We start from the raw sequence: 20,769 nt of genomic DNA, 5'->3' as shown, positions 1-20,769 counted from the left end.
GACTCCATTATGGGTCAGTTTCAATGATATACCTGACGAGCCAATGTTGCATACACACTCTGTGCTCACAGCCTGCAATTTCCCCATCTTTCAACAGTTTTTATATCACATTCAATGTGTGAACTAAATTTGTCCGATAAGTCCTCTGTGTTTGAAAGTCCAGAGCCTGGCAACTAAACCCAGAATCGCTAAAGCAAGCAAGTTCTGCTTTTATTTCCATGGCTTTTCATGCAAGATATGAATGTTTACACTCCTCTATAAAAGGTATGTGCTCTACATATGTATTTTAGAAACGTCTTTGTCTGAAATGTTCTCTAAAAGGTAGTAAATCATCACAGTGGGTTTTTTAGGAAATGTCCCAAGCTTGTTAGCTGTTAGGGGATTTTTCCAAAGCATAAAATAAATGAAAGAATGGAAATATTAGTGCACCCCAAAAGCATACATGGTTCTTTTGTTGACAATCCAAAAATAATATTGCACTTGGATGAAATTATTTCATTTTTTGATTCAGAGACATTGTTTACATTTGAAAAATAGAGTATGTGACTGATTATCATTATGGCTCAATTCGCTGGAGCTCAGTGCAAATCTAGGAGTACCACAGGGATCTGTATTAGGACCTATCCAGTTGTTCTATATCATGGTTTTCTGTGAATGAGTCCTCTCTCAATTCGTCTCCTATGGCGCCGAGGGTGTTTATGCAGAGTGAGTGTGTGTATAACACATGCAGAGTTGGGAAGGTTGCATGTACAATGGAAATGGCCATATGCATGTTTTATAGGCTGTTTGCTATTGACCTAAACACACGTCAGCTTGTTTCCACTGTAAATTATCTCTGTTTGGGAAAATGAGCTCATGCTCAAGAGTCCATGCTGTGGATTTGAAAAAGGTTTTCCACATGTGCATCTGTTTGGGCACACAATTGTACAGGAAACCACTGCAAGAATAAATTTGGTAATGTCTCTCTATTTGCTGTGGAGTTCTTTTCATTATTTTAATGGACCATTAAGTTGCAACATTAATTTGAATTAAAAGCAGAATTGTCCGCCTACTTGAATGACTATTTAAAATGGCAGCTGAGTTCTGTATGTGTTGCAGTCGCTTAATGGACTTTGCAGGTAGGCCAAGATAAAGGGCATTACAATAATCAAGCCTAGAGGTCACAAGTGCATGGACAAGCCTTTCAGCATCAGGTAATGAAAGAAAAGGCCTGATCCTGGCAATATTCCTTAAATGGAAGAATGCAGATTTTGAAATTCTCTTTATATGTGCTTCAAGTGTTAAGTGAGAATCAAAAATTACACCAAGGTTGTGAACTTGAGTTGATGGAGACAGTACATTATTTTCAATGTCCAAATTAGGTAGCTGCAGGGGTACCAACTAAAAGATCCTCCGACTTTTTACCATTTAATTTAAGAAAATTGTGGTAAATCCATAATTTAATTTCCTGCAGACAGTCAGAAAGGGTTGCTGATGTACCTGTGATATTAGTTTTGTGCTAATATAAATCTGAGTATCATCAGCATAGAAGTGGAACCCCAACCCATGCTTTCTAATAATCTGCCCTAAAGGAAGCATGTAAATATTAAAAAGTATTGGGCCAAGGACAGACCCCTGAGGGACACCATGACATACCTGTCCAGTTAGATTTATTATTTTCTAACGTGATGAACTGGGTACGATCAGTAAGGTAAGATTTAAACAACTCCAACACTGTCCTGGAAATACCAAGGCAAGTCTCGAGTCTCTCAATCAATATAGTGACACATCGTATCAAAAGCTGCACTCAAATCTAACAGCACCAAGATAGTAAGGGCACCAGAGTCAGCAGAGAAGAGGAGATCATTCATAACTCGGACCAAGGCAGTCTCAGTACTATGTCCTGATCGAAAACCAGATTGAAAAGGTTCTAAAAGCTCATTCAAGGACAAGTGAGAATGTAGTTGTGACATAACAACACATTCCAACACCTTCGCCAAAAAAGGAAGATTAGATATTGGCCTGTAATTAGACAGATCATACACATCACACCCAGGCTTTTTAAGAACGGGTGTGATGAAAGCAACCTTAAGGGCTTGGGGAACAAGTCCAGTAGTAAGAGAAGCATTAACAATGTTCTGAATGAGAGGACTGATAAATGACAGACACTCCTTGAGAACATGAGTTGGAATAGGATCCAGAGTACAGGTAGAGGAACTCATCGTCATAATTAATTTGGAAATGTAATCAATGGTGACCGTTTGAAAACTAGAAAACCAGGTAAGAGGACAATTTACAGGGTGAATCTCAGGAGGTGCACACAAAGAGACAGAAGTAATAGACTGATAAATATTCTCAATTTTATCAGTAAAGAATATCAGAAACTTGTTGCACTGCTGCACAGTGGAACAAATAAGTGAATTGGTAGGTTTAAGGAGTTTGTTGATTACTCTAAACATCTTGTTTGGTTTTGCAGTACCGTCATTAATGATTTAAGAGTAATATTTGGTTCTTGCTATTTTGAGGGCATCGCTATACCGAACCAAATGCTCATCATACATAAGTTTATGAACAGTGAGCCCTGATTTTTTATATTGTCGTTCCAACTGCCTGTTCTTTGCTTTAAGAGCCCTGAGCTCAATAGTAAATCAGGGTGAAGATTTCGAAAATGAAACGACACATTCCTTCCTGGGGGTCAGCATATCCAGAATTGATGATAAAATTAAATTATAGTGATCAACAGTATTACTTGCAGGACTCTCATTGATCATACATGAAAACTGATTAAGATCAATATTTTTAAGATTTCTAAAACTAATAACCCTCTTTTGTAGTTTTTGAAGAGGAACAGAGAAGTTAAAGCTCAAGAGCTTATGGTCACTGATACACAAATCTTTGCCTTCAAGCTGATTAACATCAGCACCAGCTGTACACACTTAATCAAGTGTATGACCTTTTCTATGAGTAGAAAAGTTTACTTGTTGTATCAGGTTAAAACAATCCAGAATCTCCATCAAATTAGCAGTATGATTACAACTAGGATTATCAACATGAATGTTAATATCTCCAATAAGAATCATAGAAGGACAGAAGGGATTTACAAATGCAATTAGCTCTGTGAGTTATTCAAAGAACAGAGGGTTAGGTTTCGGTGGCCGATAGATAAACAAGATCAAAACAGGAGAAACACCACTAACTTTAAAAACAATACTCTCAAATGATAAGACAGGAGGAACAGCAATTTCAGTAACAGAGACCTCGGTACTGTACACAACAGCAAGGCCACCCCCTTTACCAGTTGCTCTGGGTTTGTCAAGATATCTAAATCCCGGTGGAGTACACAGATTGAGATTTAAAAAGTCATTATGTTGATGCCAAGTTTCTGAAATACAGAAGACATCAAGTTTTTTGTCAAGGATGATGTCATAAAGTAAATCAGTATTTTTGTTTAATGAACGTACATTAAGGTGCGCGAACCTGATGAAATCAGGGCGTACTTTGTCAGAGTATATTGTAGACACTTGTGGATAACATAAGTTCGCAGGGCAAACACCACGAGAGATGTTTTGATTAATGTCAATACATGTGGGACGGGAACATAAGACCTTAATATTCCTTGCAATCCCCAATGGACATATTTTGGCCGACGTAGAAGGTGAAGTGATCGTAAAGTTTCACGGACACGTATGTTGAGTAACAAGTGGTGTTTCTGTGAAAGCAGTTCATGCAGAGAGTACCTTATCATAACGTGATCCCAGTGTTCGAGGATCCGCACTCCACGGAGCCCAGTCAATGTTAAATTACAAATGACAGCAAATAGTAAATGAATCCACATAGTAATGTCCAATCGAGATCAAAATGTTGTGATGAACAGAAGGTCAGAGGACACGTCCTGCTACACAGGACACGGTTTGATTGATCCATTCCAAAATGTCCAGGGTAGAATCCAAAGCGTTGTAATAAAACATAACTTCTGATGCACTGTTATACAGAATCACGGAGGGCACAAAGGAGTGAAAAAGGTAGCCCTACCAGAGTCCAACAATGCTAACAAAGCTCCTGGTTCCGGTCGTACAAGGACCGGACAGCCCCTAACAGAGGGCCCCGGACCCCATACTCCCAGAGCACCCTCCACAATTGCAATACATTTATTTAAAATACCTCTAACTGTCTTTTCCAGGCAGAAACTGTAAAAAATGACAATCATACTTATTCTAGTTTGTACAGAGAGTGTTTTTACTAGTGCTACTTTTATTTCTTCTGAACTTTTAATAGTGGATCTATTTTTGCATTTTTAAAGAGCTTTCTCAGCATCCATAGGTTTTGTTTTGCTTTGTGTTGCAGCTTAAAAGAGGCCGAGTCAGTCCTGTTGAAAAGAGCGCTGTCCAGTGGAACTGGTGGAGAGAAGATCACAAGTGTTATACTGAAATACATTGAATCAGAGCGAAGCAGACTGGAGTCTTCATCCTCTACCGGAGAAACCAAACTCTCCAGCACCAAAACCTTCCACACTCAACGCGGCCAGTACACACTCCTTTACACAGCAGGTCAGTCCAAGCCGGGGAGAAATTGTGAAAAATCAAATGTTTTAGGAAAACATACACCTCATATCCTTCGGTGTAGGAATGAACATTTCAAATGAGATCCTGTTAATACTTAAATGGTTTCTTAGACAGCAGTGAGATTAAATGAAGAGCAAATTAGATCTCAAAAAATTTATTAAACTGTGTCTGAAATCAAACGTCATACATGTTATTATGATATCAAACTCAAAGATCAAACAATCTGACTGTATGAAGGAAGAAATCTGCGTATGGATGTCTCATAAATAGAGTAACTGATAGATTTGTGAAGCCTTGAAGGGAAAAGCAATTTTCTACTTCTAGTAATATTAGTATAGCCTACTGAAAACAATTCCAATTGTACTTTTTAAGACACTGGTTGTCAATCAGCACACTTCCAAGGGGCTTCAAGAATTTTTCCTTATTTAAATTTTCATATTTAAATTCACTCCCTCAACAACAGATTCAACCAGGGTTCCCATGGTCTGGAAAAACCTGGATATATGGGGTTGATTTTTATATGAGTGTGGTTTCTAGACCTGGAAAATTCATGTAAATTAATGGAATCTCCTTGAGCATTTTTATTATGAATATACATATTTATAATTATGCCAAGATCTAAAATGTTTGGTAACACTTTACAGTAAGGTCTCATTAGTTGACTATCATTAACTAACAATGAACAGTTGTATGTTTATTAACTACCATTATCAAAAATACAACTGTTCATTGTTAGTTCATGTTAACTAACCTTATTGTAAAGTGTTACCAAGTATTTTAGCAGGTACAAATTTAGAGCAAAATATCCTTTTGAAAATCCTTATCTGTCATCTCTGTCCAGTAAATCACACAGAATTGGAAAAGTCACGGGGCTTGAGAATGTTGTTGTGGACTAATGAAGGTTTATACAGGTTTCTGTGCCAACATGTTAACCTTTTATTTACCAGAAGCAGCACTGGCTTCAAATCAGCAGGCCTGAGTAGAGAATATCTTGTTTAAATAATCCGGCCTGTTTCCTGGTTTAAAACTTTTGTGCCGTGATAAGGTTTATCTGCCTTTAGATTTGGGCTAGTTTGCATGGAGGCAGTCCTCGATACACTATTGTAGCATATTCCTGCCATTGTTTAGTTTGGCCCAGAGGTGATGCTCAGTAATAACTCAGGAGATGGATGTGCTGTTTTGCTAATGGGAACCCCTGTGTCTCCATGACCTCATAACACACTGGACGGGCCCTCGGTGGCAGCGGATGGGGAGTTTGGGGAGGCTGACCTCTTTCTCACTGACTCAAACACAGACATACAGACGTCTAATGTTGCTTATCTCTAGATTTATAGTCTTTAAGCCCTTGAATATGAAGCTGTAGCTGATAAGTAAAGCTCTGTGGAGATGAAACTTTAAATGGCATGTTACAGAAATTCCTTAGTCTGCGCCAGCAATTCATAGAATTCACTTCAAATCGATCATAATGTTATTAAGTAGGGTTATTATCATTAACTAAGCTATATTTTTTATGACTTAAAATAAAATAAACATTAACTGAAATAAAATAAAATAAAATGTAAACAAAATCTAAAACTTATTTTATTTAAGTTAGTTACCAAGGGAACATTTCTCATTTTTTTTAGATTAAGTTGATGTACTAAAATTACTAAGCTTAGTTTAAAAAAAAAAATGTCTATATATATTTTTATTAGGTTTTCGTGTTAATACTTAATAACTGTAATATACACATTTAATAAAAAATTATAAAAATGACAAAAACACAACAAAGTTACCAAAACTTTAACTATGTATCATGTCGATATATTATAAGTTTTACACACATTTATAAAATTTATTAAACAAAGTGACTAAAACTTTGACTAAAATGAAAATGAAATTCTAATTCCATAACATCTAAGACTAGAAAGACACTAAAATACCACTGTTATGAAGAAGTTACAGCTGAAGAATATCTGAGCTGTGGTTATTTGGGGTTCCTGAGCTTGTCTTTACAGTTTATCTGTAGCTGAGTGTGGTTTTATGTAATGAAGTGTGTTCTGTAGCCCACAAATATCCCCAAAAGGCTCTTCCTAACACCAGTCAGGGCCTTTAAATCCAGATCCAGCATGTAAACACCCCTGGACTACCATAACCTCAGGGCTTCCCTGTTCTCTGCTTCCAACAGCACGTTAACTCAAATCGCTAGTAATACACCTTCTCCGGCCACATATTGTCAACGCTTATTGCCTGTCGCAGTGGAAAAAACTTGATTGAGGAATGAGGGAAGTCGTCTCACATGGAAAAGGCAAGAGTCGCTGCCAAATGCCAGATCTCTTGAAATCCAAGATTCAATGCCGGCCGTAAAGGCCGAATCCAAGTTTCCACGCTGAGAGAGTTTGTAATGTAGAGAGGGAGTGACAGAAGCTCGGCATTCCAGCGGATGAGGGAACTACTTTTCTTTAATGACTTATTTTTGTGATGATGAGTGAAATGGCACACTTTATAAATATTTAGTGTCACGAGTCAATTAGATTAGAGCAGAATGGAGTTGAATAAGTTGTGGGCGTCAGGAGTGTTACACAATAGTTTGACCCTTAAGCGCTTCATCAAGATTTTGTCCAGTTTGTTTTTCCAAATATGAATGCTTGTGTGAGAGATTGTTGATAGTGGATTTTTGGTAAGCTTATGATTAATGCTGTATTTTTTTACTTGTGTCTGTGCACTAATGTGACCTGTTCTTCTGGAGATTTCAATTGTAGATTCAGAGGCCATAATTGTGGCACAAACCAAATGACAATATCAGAGTTAAGCTGCACATGAACAATTCATACGCAGAATAAAGGGGCGGGCCTGGTTGAGTTAGTTAGTAGTGTGTTAAACTGGTGGTTATGGTAAGGGGCGGGACATTTTCCAAACACACTCGAAGCGCTCGACCAATCACAACACACTGCTCCAGCTGACCAATCAGAGCACAGTGTGCTTCTCAGAAGGAGGGGCTTCATAGAGACAGGAACTAAACAGAGCGTTACTGACAGACTGGGAAGAGAGGAGCTGCAACAATGGAGAATATGGGGAAAATAATGTGTTTATTGACCATTCAAGCATGAAAACTTGTTCTAGCAGAGCCCAAAATCAAGACTTTGTAAAGGGGCATAATGGGTCTCTCTTAATACCAGTCATGGGCCTTTAAATAAAGAGCAGGAGTACATGAATATTGTACACTTCAGTGCTTTCAATCAAGCATTGCTTTGTTTGTTATGAGAATTTTTTGATAGATCAGATAAACTATTATCTAGCATGAGGTAAGCCTAGCATGACCAAGTAATATCTCTCTCTTAAAGTTAGGAATGGACTGATAGTAAAATTATATGAAACTCTTGCTAAGGAATTATATAATGAATGAGTAAAAAAATATATAGTTATGTAAATGATAGAACAGATAATTATTCATGCTATGGCCAATAACAGATAAACGGACAAAGATAAAATTACATGCTGTTGTGCATATCTAAATATAGAAGACTAAAAACTAAAATTGAACACATAAATAAATAAATGCAAAGATTATGCCTTTATATATTTTACGTTTATTTAATGTTAAGTTTTAGAAAAACTGCACAAACAAAAGAGTTTTAAACTATGTTTAGATGTCAACAGAGTTGAAATGCAAATTAATAGAAAATAAATAACTCATAATAGTAAGTTTGAATCCTGAAGTTGACGTTTAACATTTGATGAAGGTCTAGCACTGAAACGGTCATCAGCTGGAGTGCCCTTGAGAGCCACCAGAGGGCTCCACTTCAGACTATAAGCATTCCCTCACAAACTACATCTCCCATAACTCACTGCCCGGACTCTTCATCCATTATCACATTCACCTGTGTCTCATTATCTTGTCAGTCTCAGCCTGTTTAAACCATGTGCACTCATTCATTCCCTGCAAAGTCTTGTATGTTGTCTGAGTGTGTTTCCTGTTTCTCACGCGTCCCGTGTCCCCTGGATTCTCTGCCTGTTCCCTCGGATTTCTCTCTTTGCCTCAGCCCTTATCTGTTATTGTTTGTTTGTTTGTTTGTTTGTTTGTTTGTTTGTGTATGACCCCTTGCCTGTTATCTGGATTACCTTGTTGGATTACCCTAAATAATAAATACTGCTTTTGGATCCTCAACATTTGTGTCTCAGAGCAGTTCGTGACAAGCACCTTCTTTCACTAGATATTTGTTTAATCATTTTGAGGCCTGTTTTGTGCCATTGTACAGAAAGAGTTGTTTTTAGAGTAACTTACCCAACACTGCTGCTTTTGTACATAGCACAAAGTTTCATGGGAATGCACCAGGACACATTTTAGTAAAGAACAGATGACAGAGCAAAACCTGCCTGAACAAAGTAATAATACATAAAGGTTTATTGTAGTGTGTGTGTCTGTTTCTGATCCAGTACCACATGATGACATCATTTACAACAATAAGGTTACAAATTCAACTTAATTTCCCAAACAACATGAGAAACAAGACTGGTTGCTATAGTAAAGCATGTTTTACTGCCTCATTAATATGTAAAACATTGACATCATGACACAGTTGAACAGCTCCCCCCAAATGATTGATGGAGTCATATTTAAGTAGATCAAGAAGGGAAAAATGACAGTAGCCTTTTGTTTACTTCCTATAAGATATATATATATACGGCAGGCGGTCAGTCTGGGTAAAATGATCCATAGGTCATCCGTACTGGGGTGTGTTTCCCAAACCCATTGTATGGTCGCAAGTTCATTCGTTATCAGCAAAGTTCAACGAGTCGGTGTTTCCCGAAACCATCGTTCCAACGAACATTCGCAAACAGCATCACAAAGTTGTGTGTTTGGAACGACAGATCTCGACCTGTGGTTACAAGCAAGAGTTTATAAGTTGCATGACATGTGGACTCAATAAATCCTTATTGTGAGCAAAATAGGCAAACTGACATTCAGTACAATCTGTATATTATATTTAAAATTCATACAAATGTAATTTATGTCTTTTAGTTTGTCAAGAGATTTAAAGCACCGTTTTTGAAGAGTGTGCATGTGTGAACGAGCTTAATAACGCAAAATTATTTAGAAAAATTAGAAATAGTCCTCAGATGCCATGTCTGTAATTTAGAGCAAAAAAAAATCTAGCATTAATTAGATCTCAAACCGATTCATTAAAATAACTTATTACTCCACCACTTGCGTGACATCATTAACCAACGTGGTTGAACGACCAATTTGTGACAATATGGTTTCAGGAAACAGTCGAGACTAGCATTGATGCAATGTAAACGGTAGTTAACTTGCATTGTTGTGGGGTAACCAACCCAAAGAGGAGTGCAGGGTCAGATCCCCCCTACGGTAGCATTAGTAATGTCCCGTCCCAGCGCTGCGATGTGTCAGTGCAGTGAGCATACAGGTGTGGGGAGAAATGTGTTCGTCTCCCCCGAGGCTCCGCACAGAAAACAGACCCATTTGTTCTGGATTCTGAAAGTGTGTCGAGTCAAGCTGAGTTACAGTCAATTTCACCTCATTCCTGCCCATTTAACCCACTGTTTGGTTCTTCCTAGAGGAAAACCTTACTGTTCTGATGTTGCTCTTACAAAGTTTTTTGATTTGTTTTTGGGGTCTATAGAACAGGTTTCCATGCTTTAATGTTATTTTCCTCATATTCTCCATTCTTGCAGCTCGTCTCTTCTCAGTCTGTCAGTAACGCTCTGTTTACTTCTTGTCTCTATGAAGCCCCTCCTTCTGAATAGCACACTGTGCTGTGATTGGTCGGCTGGATCAGTGTGTTGTGATTGGTCGAGCGCTTCAAGTGTGTTTGGGAAATGTCCCTCCCCTTACCATAACCACCAGTTTAACACACTACTAACTAACTCAACCAGGCCCCGCCCCTTTATTCTGCGTATGAATTATTTAAATTAGGAATATTGTGACGTGTTCGTTATAGAGAATAACTCCTGCTCGAGGGACTGTCCAGAGCTTTTAATGCTCAAACAGCAACACTACACACTAAAGACAGATGCAAAAAAGCATAATAAGTCCTCTTTAAGTATAAACTTGTTTTAGATGTTTCTTCTAAATTTTCCTCGGGAGAAATTGAATTAGTCGATAGTTAGAAATTAATTTTGACAGCATGATTTCATCCTAGAAGATGGTGGTGAGAATTGATATTGAGATTTCATACCACGTTTGATGGTAGAATTGAAGTCTTGGCAAATCTGAGCAAAGTTTGAGAGAATACTAGGGCCTAAATAAAGAACTGAGATCGAGGATCCTTCTGCACTATGTTAATTTGCTCTCTCATGACTGTCTAGGAGAAACAACTAAGATTTTATTCACACCAGATTTTGACAACAAAAATATCATCTGTGAAGACTGTAGCATCATCTTTTATGAGACTGTTTGTTCTTTGCTTTGAAGAGTTGTTGACTTTGTGGTTCCAGATACGTATTTGGTCAAAAGCCTGTTTAAGATTAGGTTTATCCTCAGTTTTAAATGAAAAGTTTACATGAAAAGAAAATAACCATCATTTTAGGGATGGCCGATATATTATCGTTTGCGATATACCGGTAAAGTTTTTCCTCACGATAAGAATTAGTCTTCCCGCGATAATAACGATAAAGCCTAGTTGATGACGGGACCCATTCGCAGCTCACGCCCATGGCGGAAGGCGGATGTGAAGCTGAGGTGAAGTTTTACCAATATTTTTTATTTTTAACTCGAATTGTCTCCCTGATTAAATATTTTAGAGATTGCCAATACTATAAAACTGCATATTATTATAAAAGATGTATTAATTTTCATGACTTTTAAATGAGGCTACCTCATATATCACGATTTTACAAGACCAAGTGAAAAAAAAAGAAAGTCTTTCATGTTTAATTCAATGGTGTTTCTTTGTAATTGTATGTGAAAATTGTCAAAAATGTCATCATTTCTGAGTGATAATTGTTTCAAAGTATCTATCGTATGACTTCAGATGTCTTGGGATATACAGTAAAGCTCTATGGACATCATATATGATACTTTATGGTGTCATTTTGTTCACTTCAGGATTTTTACTGAAATTAAAACTATAGAAACAAAAAAAGATTTTTTTTGCTTTAAATACAATAAACGTTAACTGAAATAAAAATGAATATAAAATATATACTGTAAAAAAAATACAACTTCTAAAAATGACTAAATATGCAACGAAATAACTAAAACATTAACTAAAATTATAATGAAAAGGTAAAGTATAAAAATAAAACCTAATTCAAAATATGAATAAAAACTATGGATGATACTAAAATAACACTGATCGGCATTCAATTTCTGTAAAAGAGCAGCGTGAGCATTCTTCAAAATGGCTCCTTTTGTGTTCCACATTGAAGGAAAGTCAAGAAGGTGAATAAATGATTCATTCTCGCTGAACTATTCCTCAATGTCCAGAGCACACTGCAGGGGAACAGTTAAAGCTTGCCAAATGACAGTGTTGAAAATGCAGAGTGAAAGAAAAATACACCCCTCCCTTCATCTACAAGCCCCCGGTACACACACACACACACACACACACACACACACACACATTAAACGGCGCTGACCTCACTCCCGTGTCCAAAGCCAGAGACTCAAAGTCTCTCTCTCTCTCTCTCTCTCTCTCTCTCTCTCCCCCACTAGTTTTCTCTCTTTCGCCGCCCACTCTGGTCTCTCCTGCTCATATGACAGAGAAAGTTCTGAGCATTGGGAAGCCTGTCAGTGTGTGTGTGTGTGTGTGAGCGCAGAGCAGAGCGAGAGCTAGATGGACTCGAGAGTTTGCTTGCAACAGCACCTTCAAACATCAGGACAGCTCTCAACCCCTTAATCAATCGGCTTTCTGAACACATCCACACACACACACACACACACACACACACACACTCACACACACACACACAGGTGTGTTTGGCAGACCCGATATCTAGTGGGGATATTTGCTGGGACAATCCAAGAAAAGACTCGTCCTGTGTCATGTGTGCGTGATGTGAACAGGATTCGCCATGCATCCTCACAGACTGACTCTTCTGCTGTTCTCTGGCTTGGCTCTGTGTCTCTGTCTAGCCGTCGCTCAGCGTTCTTCATCCTCGTTCGCACACGGCGGTCCCGAGCGGATTAAAGTGCTCTTCACCCCCACCATCTGCCGGCTGCGCTGCACACAGGGACGCTGCACCAACTACTGTGAGCGCGGGAACATCACCACCATCTACAACAGCGAGCAGGGGGGACAGACGCCTGGGTCCGGATTCAGAGTGTGTGAGTACATGCACACACACACACACACACACACTAGTGGCATCCTGGAAGATATGGAAACAAAGACCCACACACACACACAAAAAAAAAAACGTGTTAGACTAGCAGTGTAATTTCAGTTTAGTGTGAAAGGCTTCAAATCCATATCTACGACATATTTTTCTTGAAATATAAAAAAAACCCAAAAAAACATTTGAATAAAATAGAGACTTTATAAAAAAAAGACTTTTAAAATAGTATGAGATTTGATCCCTTACATGCTAAATTTATAATAATATAAATATAAATATTATTTTATTTATAAAATTATTATTTATATATTAAATATATCAATTTTTTTAATAATAATAATAATAATAATAATTACTTTAATTGTGTGTGTGTATATATATATATATATATATATATATATATATATATATATATATATATATAAATATATTATAAATTAATAAAACAATAAGCTTCATCCTCATGGGGACCAAAATAAATGGTCCCCAAGAGGTCAAGATTGACTGGTATTACTATTCTTGCGGGGACATTTGGTCTCCATAATGTAGGGAATACCAGGAACACATACACACACACACACACACACACAACCCAAATGTACATGCACAGACCTGCAGGTGTGTAAGACATCCTTCTGAAAGTATTTACGAGCGGTGTGTGTTGTGTGGAGGCATCTGTTGTGTCTGCTGCTCTTCGGGAGCTCATCCCTCGCTCCTCACGGTCAGACACTTTCATTCTCACTGAGAGATGGAGAGCATGACCCGAGCGTCTGGACCGAGAGGCTGTTTCTCTCTGTTTCTCTCTGTCTCTCTGTCTCTCTCTGTTTCTCTCTGTATCTCTCTGTTTCTCTCTGTTTCTCTCTCTGTTTCTCTGTCTCTCTCTGTTTCTCTCTGTTTCTCTCTGTATCTCTCTGTATCTCTCTGTTTCTCTCTGTATCTCTCTGTATCTCTCTGTTTCTCTCTCTGTTTCTCTCTCTGTGTCTCTCTCTGTCTCTCTCTGTATCTCTCTCTGTTTCTCTCTGTTTCTCTGTTTCTCTCTGTTTCTCTCTGTTTCTCTCTCTGTTTCTCTGTCTCTCTCTGTCTCTCTCTGTTTCTCTCTGTATCTCTCTGTATCTCTCTGTTTCTCTCTCTGTTTCTCTCTGTTTCTCTCTCTGTGTCTCTCTGTTTCTCTCTGTTTCTCTCTCTCTCTGTTTCTCTCTCTGTGTCTCTCTGTTTCTCTCTGTTTCTCTCTCTGTATCTCTCTGTTTCTCTCTCTGTTTCTCTCTGTTTCTCTCTCTGTGTCTCTCTGTTTCTCTCTGTTTCTCTCTCTGTGTCTCCCTGTTTCTCTCTGTCTCTCTCTGTCTCTCTCTGTTTCTCTCTGTTTCTCTCTCTGTATCTCTCTGTTTCTCTCTCTGTTTCTCTCTGTTTCTCTCTCTGTGTCTCTCTGTTTCTCTCTGTTTCTCTCTCTGTTTCTCTCTGTTTCTCTGTTTTTCTCTGTTTCTCTCTGTTTCTCTGTTTCTCTCTGTTTCTCTGTTTCTCTCTGTTTCTCTGTCTCTCTCTGTTTCTCTCTGTTTCTCTCTGTTTCTCTGTCTCTCTCAGTTTCTCTCTGTCTCTCTCTGTCTCTCTCTGTCTCTCTCTGTCTATCTCTGTTTCTCTGTCTCTTTCTGTTTCTCTCTGTCTCTCTCAGTTTCTCTCTGTTTCTCTCTGTTTCTCTGTCTCTCTCAGTTTCTCTCTGTCTCTCTCTGTCTCTCTCTGTTTCTCTCTGTTTCTCTCTGTTTCTCTGTCTCTTTCTCTCTGTTTCTCTGTTTCTCTCTGTTTCTCTGTCTCTCTCTGTTTCTCTCTGTTTCTCTCTGTTTCTCTCTGTCTCTCTGTCTCTCTCTGTCTCTCTCTGTCTCTCTCTGTTTCTCTGTCTCTTTCTGTTTCTCTCTGTTTCTCTCTGTTTCTCTGTTTCGCTCTGTCTCTTTCTGTTTCTCTCTGTTTCTCTGTTTCTCTCTGTCTCTCTCTGTTTCTCTCTGTTTCTCTGTCTCACTCTGTCTCTCTCTGTTTCTCTCTGTTTCTCTCTCTCTCTCTCTGTTTCTCTCTGTTTCTCTGTCTCTCTCTGTTTCTCTGTCTCTCTCTGTTTCTCTCTCTGTTTCTCTGTCTCTCTCTGTCTCGCTCTGTTTCTCTCTGTTTCTCTGTTTCTCTGTCTCTCTCTGTTTATCTGTCTCTCTCTGTTTCTCTCTGTTACTCTGTCTCTCTCTGTTTCTCTGTCTCTCTCTGTCTCTCTCTGTTTCTCTCCGTTTCTCTCTGTCTCTCTCTGTTTCTCTCTGTCTCTCTCTGTTTCTCTCCGTTTCTCTCTGTCTCTCTCTGTTTCTCTGTCTCTCACTGTTTCTCTCTGTTTCTCTCTGTTTCTCTCTGTTTCTCCCTCTGTTTCTCTCTGTTTCTCTGTCTCTCTCTGTTTCTCTCTCTGTTTATCTGTCTCTCTCTGTCTCGCTCTGTTTCTCTTTGTTTCTCTGTCTCTCTCTGTCTCTCTCTGTTTCTCTCCGTTTCTCTCTGTTTCTCTCTCTGTGTCTCTCTGTTTCTCTCTGTTTCTCTGTCTCTCTCTGTTTCTCTCTGTCTCTCTCTGTTTCTCTGTTTCTCTCTGTCTCTCTCTGTTTCTCTCTGTTTCTCTGTCTCTCTCTGTTTCTCTCTGTTTCTCTGTTTCTCTTTGTTTCTCTCTGTTTCTCTCTGTTTCTCTCTGTTTCTCGGTTTCTCTCTATTTCTCTGTTTCTCTCTTTTTCTCTGTTTCTCTCTGTCTCTCTGTTTCTCTGTTTCTCTCTATTTCTCTGTTTCTCTCTGTCTCTCTGTTTCTCTGTTTCTCTCTGTTTCTCTGTTTCTCTCTGTTTATTTTTCTCTGTTCTCATATGTATGTGTTACAGTGGGATCCAAAAGTCTGTGATCTCATTGAAAATCTGGGGTGCAAAATCAAATTTAAATTGTTCATAAAACTATTCAAGATTTTCCACTAGTTCGAGGTCACTAATCAAATATGAAAATTAGTCATATTTTATTTTATTTTCAAATTCACAAAGGTTCATTACATAACAAAAATAAGCATTTTTCATGTGGAGTTTGCTTTGGACATTTTTTTAATGTTCAATGTCTATTTCTGATCTATACCATAGTAATGATCACATGTTGATATACCATGGTATTTTAAAGTAAAAAAAAAAAAAATACTTTGGTATTACCGAAACATTTTCATGCTAGTGTCCAAATATCCACGCAAATGTGCAAATATTCCATGGTATTTTCATGGTATTGTCTTGATATTTTGCAAGGAGTAATCTTTCAAATCTAAATTCATTAACAACTACAACAACAACAACAACAAATCTTGGCAATGCTATGGTATTTTTAAGTACTTAAAAATGTAAGTACATTGTACATTGTTCTGGAGTGCAATGTAAATACCATGACATAATTATTCATTGACATGTCATATACAAAAATAAGATGTTATTATGCTGGTTCATAAGCAAGACCGGAACCAAACTATCTCTAACCATCCTAAACCAGCCTTGGATTTTCTAGTGCAGTCTGAGCGCAAGGCAAGACAAACGTATGTGGTGAATCCCAGCTCGTATTCTGAGTCACTGTACCATGGTACGTTTATGTAAGGCTTGTACACTCCTCTTGACTTTAGTTTCCACCCGGGACCTGTTTCCTATTCGACTCTTGCTCTGTGTCCAAGAGAAAATCAGCTCCAACAATCCAGTAACATTGTGACCTATTTATACAAGCACTGCCTGTGATCTCCATCAAGAGAAACTCATTATGAACTTATCACACAGCAAAGCTTCCTCTGATAAATGTTATACATTTGTGTTTTAGTCTGGTAAACACGCTTCTTACATAAAAGCTGGAGATGATTTATACGCATTCTCCAGCGTCCAGCTCAAGCTGTTTGGCGATAAACGGGCATAAACACGCATGCCGTGTTTGTGGCATCGAAGGAATGGCGTTGGCTTCAAGTTCTGAGAAATACGCAACTCATTTATCAGTCTTCGAAACCTCCGCCCATGCTGTCAAAGCCTCTTTTTAGTTGAGCGAATGGATTGTGGAGGTTATGTCTTTTTCAGTGACTTCACGGTCAGTCTGGCACAGGCACCAGGCCAGAGCGCTGGTTGTAATTTTGCTCTTTGAGTCATTTGACAGCTGAATTATGACAGTGAGAATGATTCGAATCGTTCTCAGTAGTGGTTGTAAACGCATAGTGAAAGTTTGACCGCTGTGGGGGAGCTGAAAAAAATTATTCAGAGCTCTTTATATAACTATTTATATAAATATGCATTCATCTCAGTGGATTAGATTCTGATTAGACACATTTGTCTCCACTATTCTGTTGCTCCTAGTCACTTTCTGTGGATCCATGTGGGATTGTTAGTCGTGTTTCTTCTGGATTTTGCTTCCTTTGGCCTGGAAGCATTTCATATTCACCTAATTGATGTCATGTGTTAGAGATTTCAGAGCTCAAGACTGTGACTAATATGGTCACACACACACACACACACACACTCACACACACACACACACACACACACACACACAATAATTGAAAATCCCAACATAGGCTCATTGGAAAAACATACATGTACCTACATTTTTCTCTAAAACAACTCTAAAAACACTTTACATTCAGTGTAGCTGAAATGAACACTAGAGGCAGTAAAACACCAACTACTTTAATTCAAATTATGATTACATGGACATATTAACCACTTATGTCCTTGCACAATACTATGTTATGACCTCAACATACTTTAACCATAGTGCATGATTTGTAAACACATACATTTTGATGTTTGCATCACATAATCAGCTCATATGTGTGTCTTTTCTGATGTAGTTAAGTTGCTCTGAAGCTCAGCTGTAATAAAGCTGTTTGTGAATTTAAAAGGTCTGCTAAAGGTTTTTGTCTCCCAAAAGAAAGAAGTGATTCTGAACTGCTTGAAACGAGTCATCGGTAATTCCAGTCTCACTTCCTGTTACAGTGTAACAATTTAAAAAATTTGCATAATGCCAGCCTGTGGTCTTGATTGGCTGAACAGCGTCTTTTAGCTCCGCCCTCAAACACTGTAGTGTATCTGAGACTGGAAGAGTTTGTGTTGTTCGTGTCGAGAAGACGCTGTTTTCTGCTGACAAAGCAAATCCACTTTGATGAGATTGATACGGTAAAACCCACGCCATCGTTACTGTTCATATCACTGTGTGTCAAGAGCTGAGATTCAGATATGATAATGAGCATTTGGTTTCTGACCAATCGCAGTAGACTGGGCCATTTGACCAATCAGAGCAGAGCAACTCTCAGAGAGGCGGAGTTTAGAGAGACTGAATCCTTGATCGAACAGTTTCAGACACTGTGAGAAAAGATGTGTAGGGAACCTTTAAAATACCATAATATAGGCACTTACATCTTGGAAAAAAACTAGTCATAGTCTATATATTAAAATATACCTCCATCGCAACACAAGTGAGAAGCTCAATGAACTGAAGCACTTCTGAACAACTCTCAACCGTAAATTAGTAACTAAGAAGTCATCTGGCTCTTAAATATGTATTTATTTATTTTTTGTCTGGATGCTGGGTTTTAGAATGAAGATGAGTAAATGTATGGATGAATACAGATGCACTCAGCATCTGTGAGCGATCTGAGGCACGTGTCTGTAGGGCTGGTTGTAAGTCTCCTCCAATAGCAGGCTGTGGGTTTTGGATGAACAGAGAGGCGAACACGTGGTGCCAAATAGAAGCATGCAATCCTTCATCCGCTTTAGCTGAAATCAGAGGAGAAAGGGTGAAACGGAGGAAAAATCAAGCAGCTATTTCTTCTAGCTCCGCACATATATGTGTGCCATATCTCTGAGGGTTCATTATTTTACCAGCAGTGGACCTCAGGCCCTGAAACATCTGGACGATGGCAGAGAGCCAGAGACTATCAGGGGCGTTCACAACATGTGTGTGTACGTTTGTGTTATTGTGCATATGTGTGGATGTTTCATGAAAGATTCAGCTTTCGGTTCATGTGTCGGCCTAGTTGTCACGATATGGAAAAATTCTTCCATGCAATCACGCTTTGACATTAGGTGAAGTATAGGCATGTGTGTTAATGGATTACAGAGAGATTCGTAATTCTGTACAGCAAACGTTTGAACCCTGGTGTATAGCTTTATATGCTTTTGTCATGACTTTTGCAGGACTCCACAAAGGCATGTAATCACAAAACCAGGTTTAAATATTTTTTTTTTTAAAGTGTGTGTTTATGTGTGTGTGTGTGGGTGGGGGGGGGGGGGGGTGATTTCTATCGGGTCTTTGGAAAATGTATGATATTTAATATTTTTGTACTGCCTTTAATTTATCCTGTTTTTCAGATCATTATTACATTAGTTTTTACTATGATGCATAGTTATAATAGGATGATAGTAATAGATTTTTTTAAAGAAATTAATACTTTTATAAACACATTAGAAAAAAATGCAGTTCTTTTGAAATGTCTATTCATCAAAGAATCCTGAACAAATGTTTCACTGTTTCCACAAAAATATGAAGCAGTGCATCTGTTTTTAACATTGATATATATACTAATAATAAACTAATAATATATACATATATATACCTAAGAGAAACAATTGACATTTTCAATTTAATTCACTTTTATTTGTGCAGCGCTTTTCCATAGAATTATTTTCAATAAATAGTAGCTTTCCAAAACTGCTAAAATCTGTAAAATAATTGTTAAACATTAGTTTAAAGCACCCCCCCCCCATAGTCAATACTTGTATCCCTTAAACTCGTCTTTGATCACCAAAATGACATATTTAAACATTTAAAAACATTTCTTCATGCCTTAAAATATCTTGAATGTAGCTCGACACCCTTGCCTCATTTAGTATATGCGGTTCTATGAATATGCAAATGAGCCCCGCCTCCACTCACTCACACAGCTCAGAGATCCTCTCGTTGACGATCACACGTTGATCTGATTGGTTACAAGGTAGTTTGTGATGTCACAAACACCAGTGATTTCAAACCGTGTTTTTGAGACTGTCTTTGCAAAGAAAATACTCATCATTGGTGTGAATTTACACATGGTTTGTTTTAAAGCATATTAACAGACCACACAGACATATAAACAACATTAAAATTTTGTTTTTAACCACAGCGGGACTTTAAAGTAATTATTTTTTAAGGTGAAAATGTCTGTCCCGCTTTCTCTTAGGTATATATATTTCGCAGAAAATATGGCTATAATTTGATTCACCTTTATATAAAAGCCTGTAATTCTGTCAATAAAATGTTGTCTTAATAATGTGTATTGTTTGTCTCACACAGTGCAAGAGAGTCTTTATACAATGGCAGTATATATAGCCTCAGTATATATTCTCATTGGTCAGTGAATCCCTTCGTCAGCATGTTTCATATGGTGACAAACTTTCTGCATGAAATGAATTGATTTGCAGCTTTCTCCAGTCCAGTCCAGAACACAGCATCATGTGTCTTTAATGTACCTCAAAATACTTCTGTCTTTGACTCGAGTGTTAATGCAGTCAGCTTTGAAGTTCATGTGTGTATATGTGTTGATACAATCCTCTCTTGAGACTCTTATTCCAAACTCATTTATTTATAAAAGCATTAATATGTCTAATTTGAGACTTTCTAGTTGTAAACACAACCCTTAAACTGATCCACCCATGACTAGCAGGATCTCCTGTCTTCAGTTAAGCTGAAGATTGCAGATTCTCTTTGAAGTGCAAATGAGAGCTTGGACCGTCTCCAATGAAAATGGATTTTTCTTCCATTCATGTCCTGTCAAGAGTTTCATCATCTTGTTGTTTCAGTCAAGCTGTGTATTCCTGGCCTTTCTTCATTTCAAAATAATTTTATTTACATATTTCCCTCCTCACTGAAAGTGTAGATATTTCTTCCTGTTATCTGGACGTAGCCAATATTTATC

At 38.0% G+C, this 20,769-nt stretch overlaps 1 protein-coding gene across 2 annotated transcripts in view; it reads left to right on the top strand.

The window, feature by feature from the left end:
- The window catches only part of ltbp4 (latent transforming growth factor beta binding protein 4), a 90,919-nt gene that overhangs the window by 11,585 nt on the left and 58,565 nt on the right, over positions 1-20,769 (top strand). For both annotated transcript variants that reach the window (XM_077235544.1, XM_077235543.1), the window contains exons 4-5: positions 4,324-4,526; positions 12,619-12,810. In XM_077235544.1, coding sequence (XP_077091659.1) covers positions 4,324-4,526; positions 12,619-12,810 — 395 coding nt within the window. The remainder of the gene's footprint in view (positions 1-4,323; positions 4,527-12,618; positions 12,811-20,769) is intronic.

The sequence above is a fragment of the Siphateles boraxobius genome, unplaced genomic scaffold, assembly GCF_051911475.1.
Source record: "Siphateles boraxobius isolate OS27281-9 unplaced genomic scaffold, OSU_SipBor_1 198, whole genome shotgun sequence".
Classification (NCBI taxonomy): domain Eukaryota; kingdom Metazoa; phylum Chordata; class Actinopteri; order Cypriniformes; family Leuciscidae; genus Siphateles; species Siphateles boraxobius.
The sequence above is the reverse complement of the archived record's forward strand: the minus strand, read 5'-3'. Positions and strand labels throughout refer to the sequence as shown.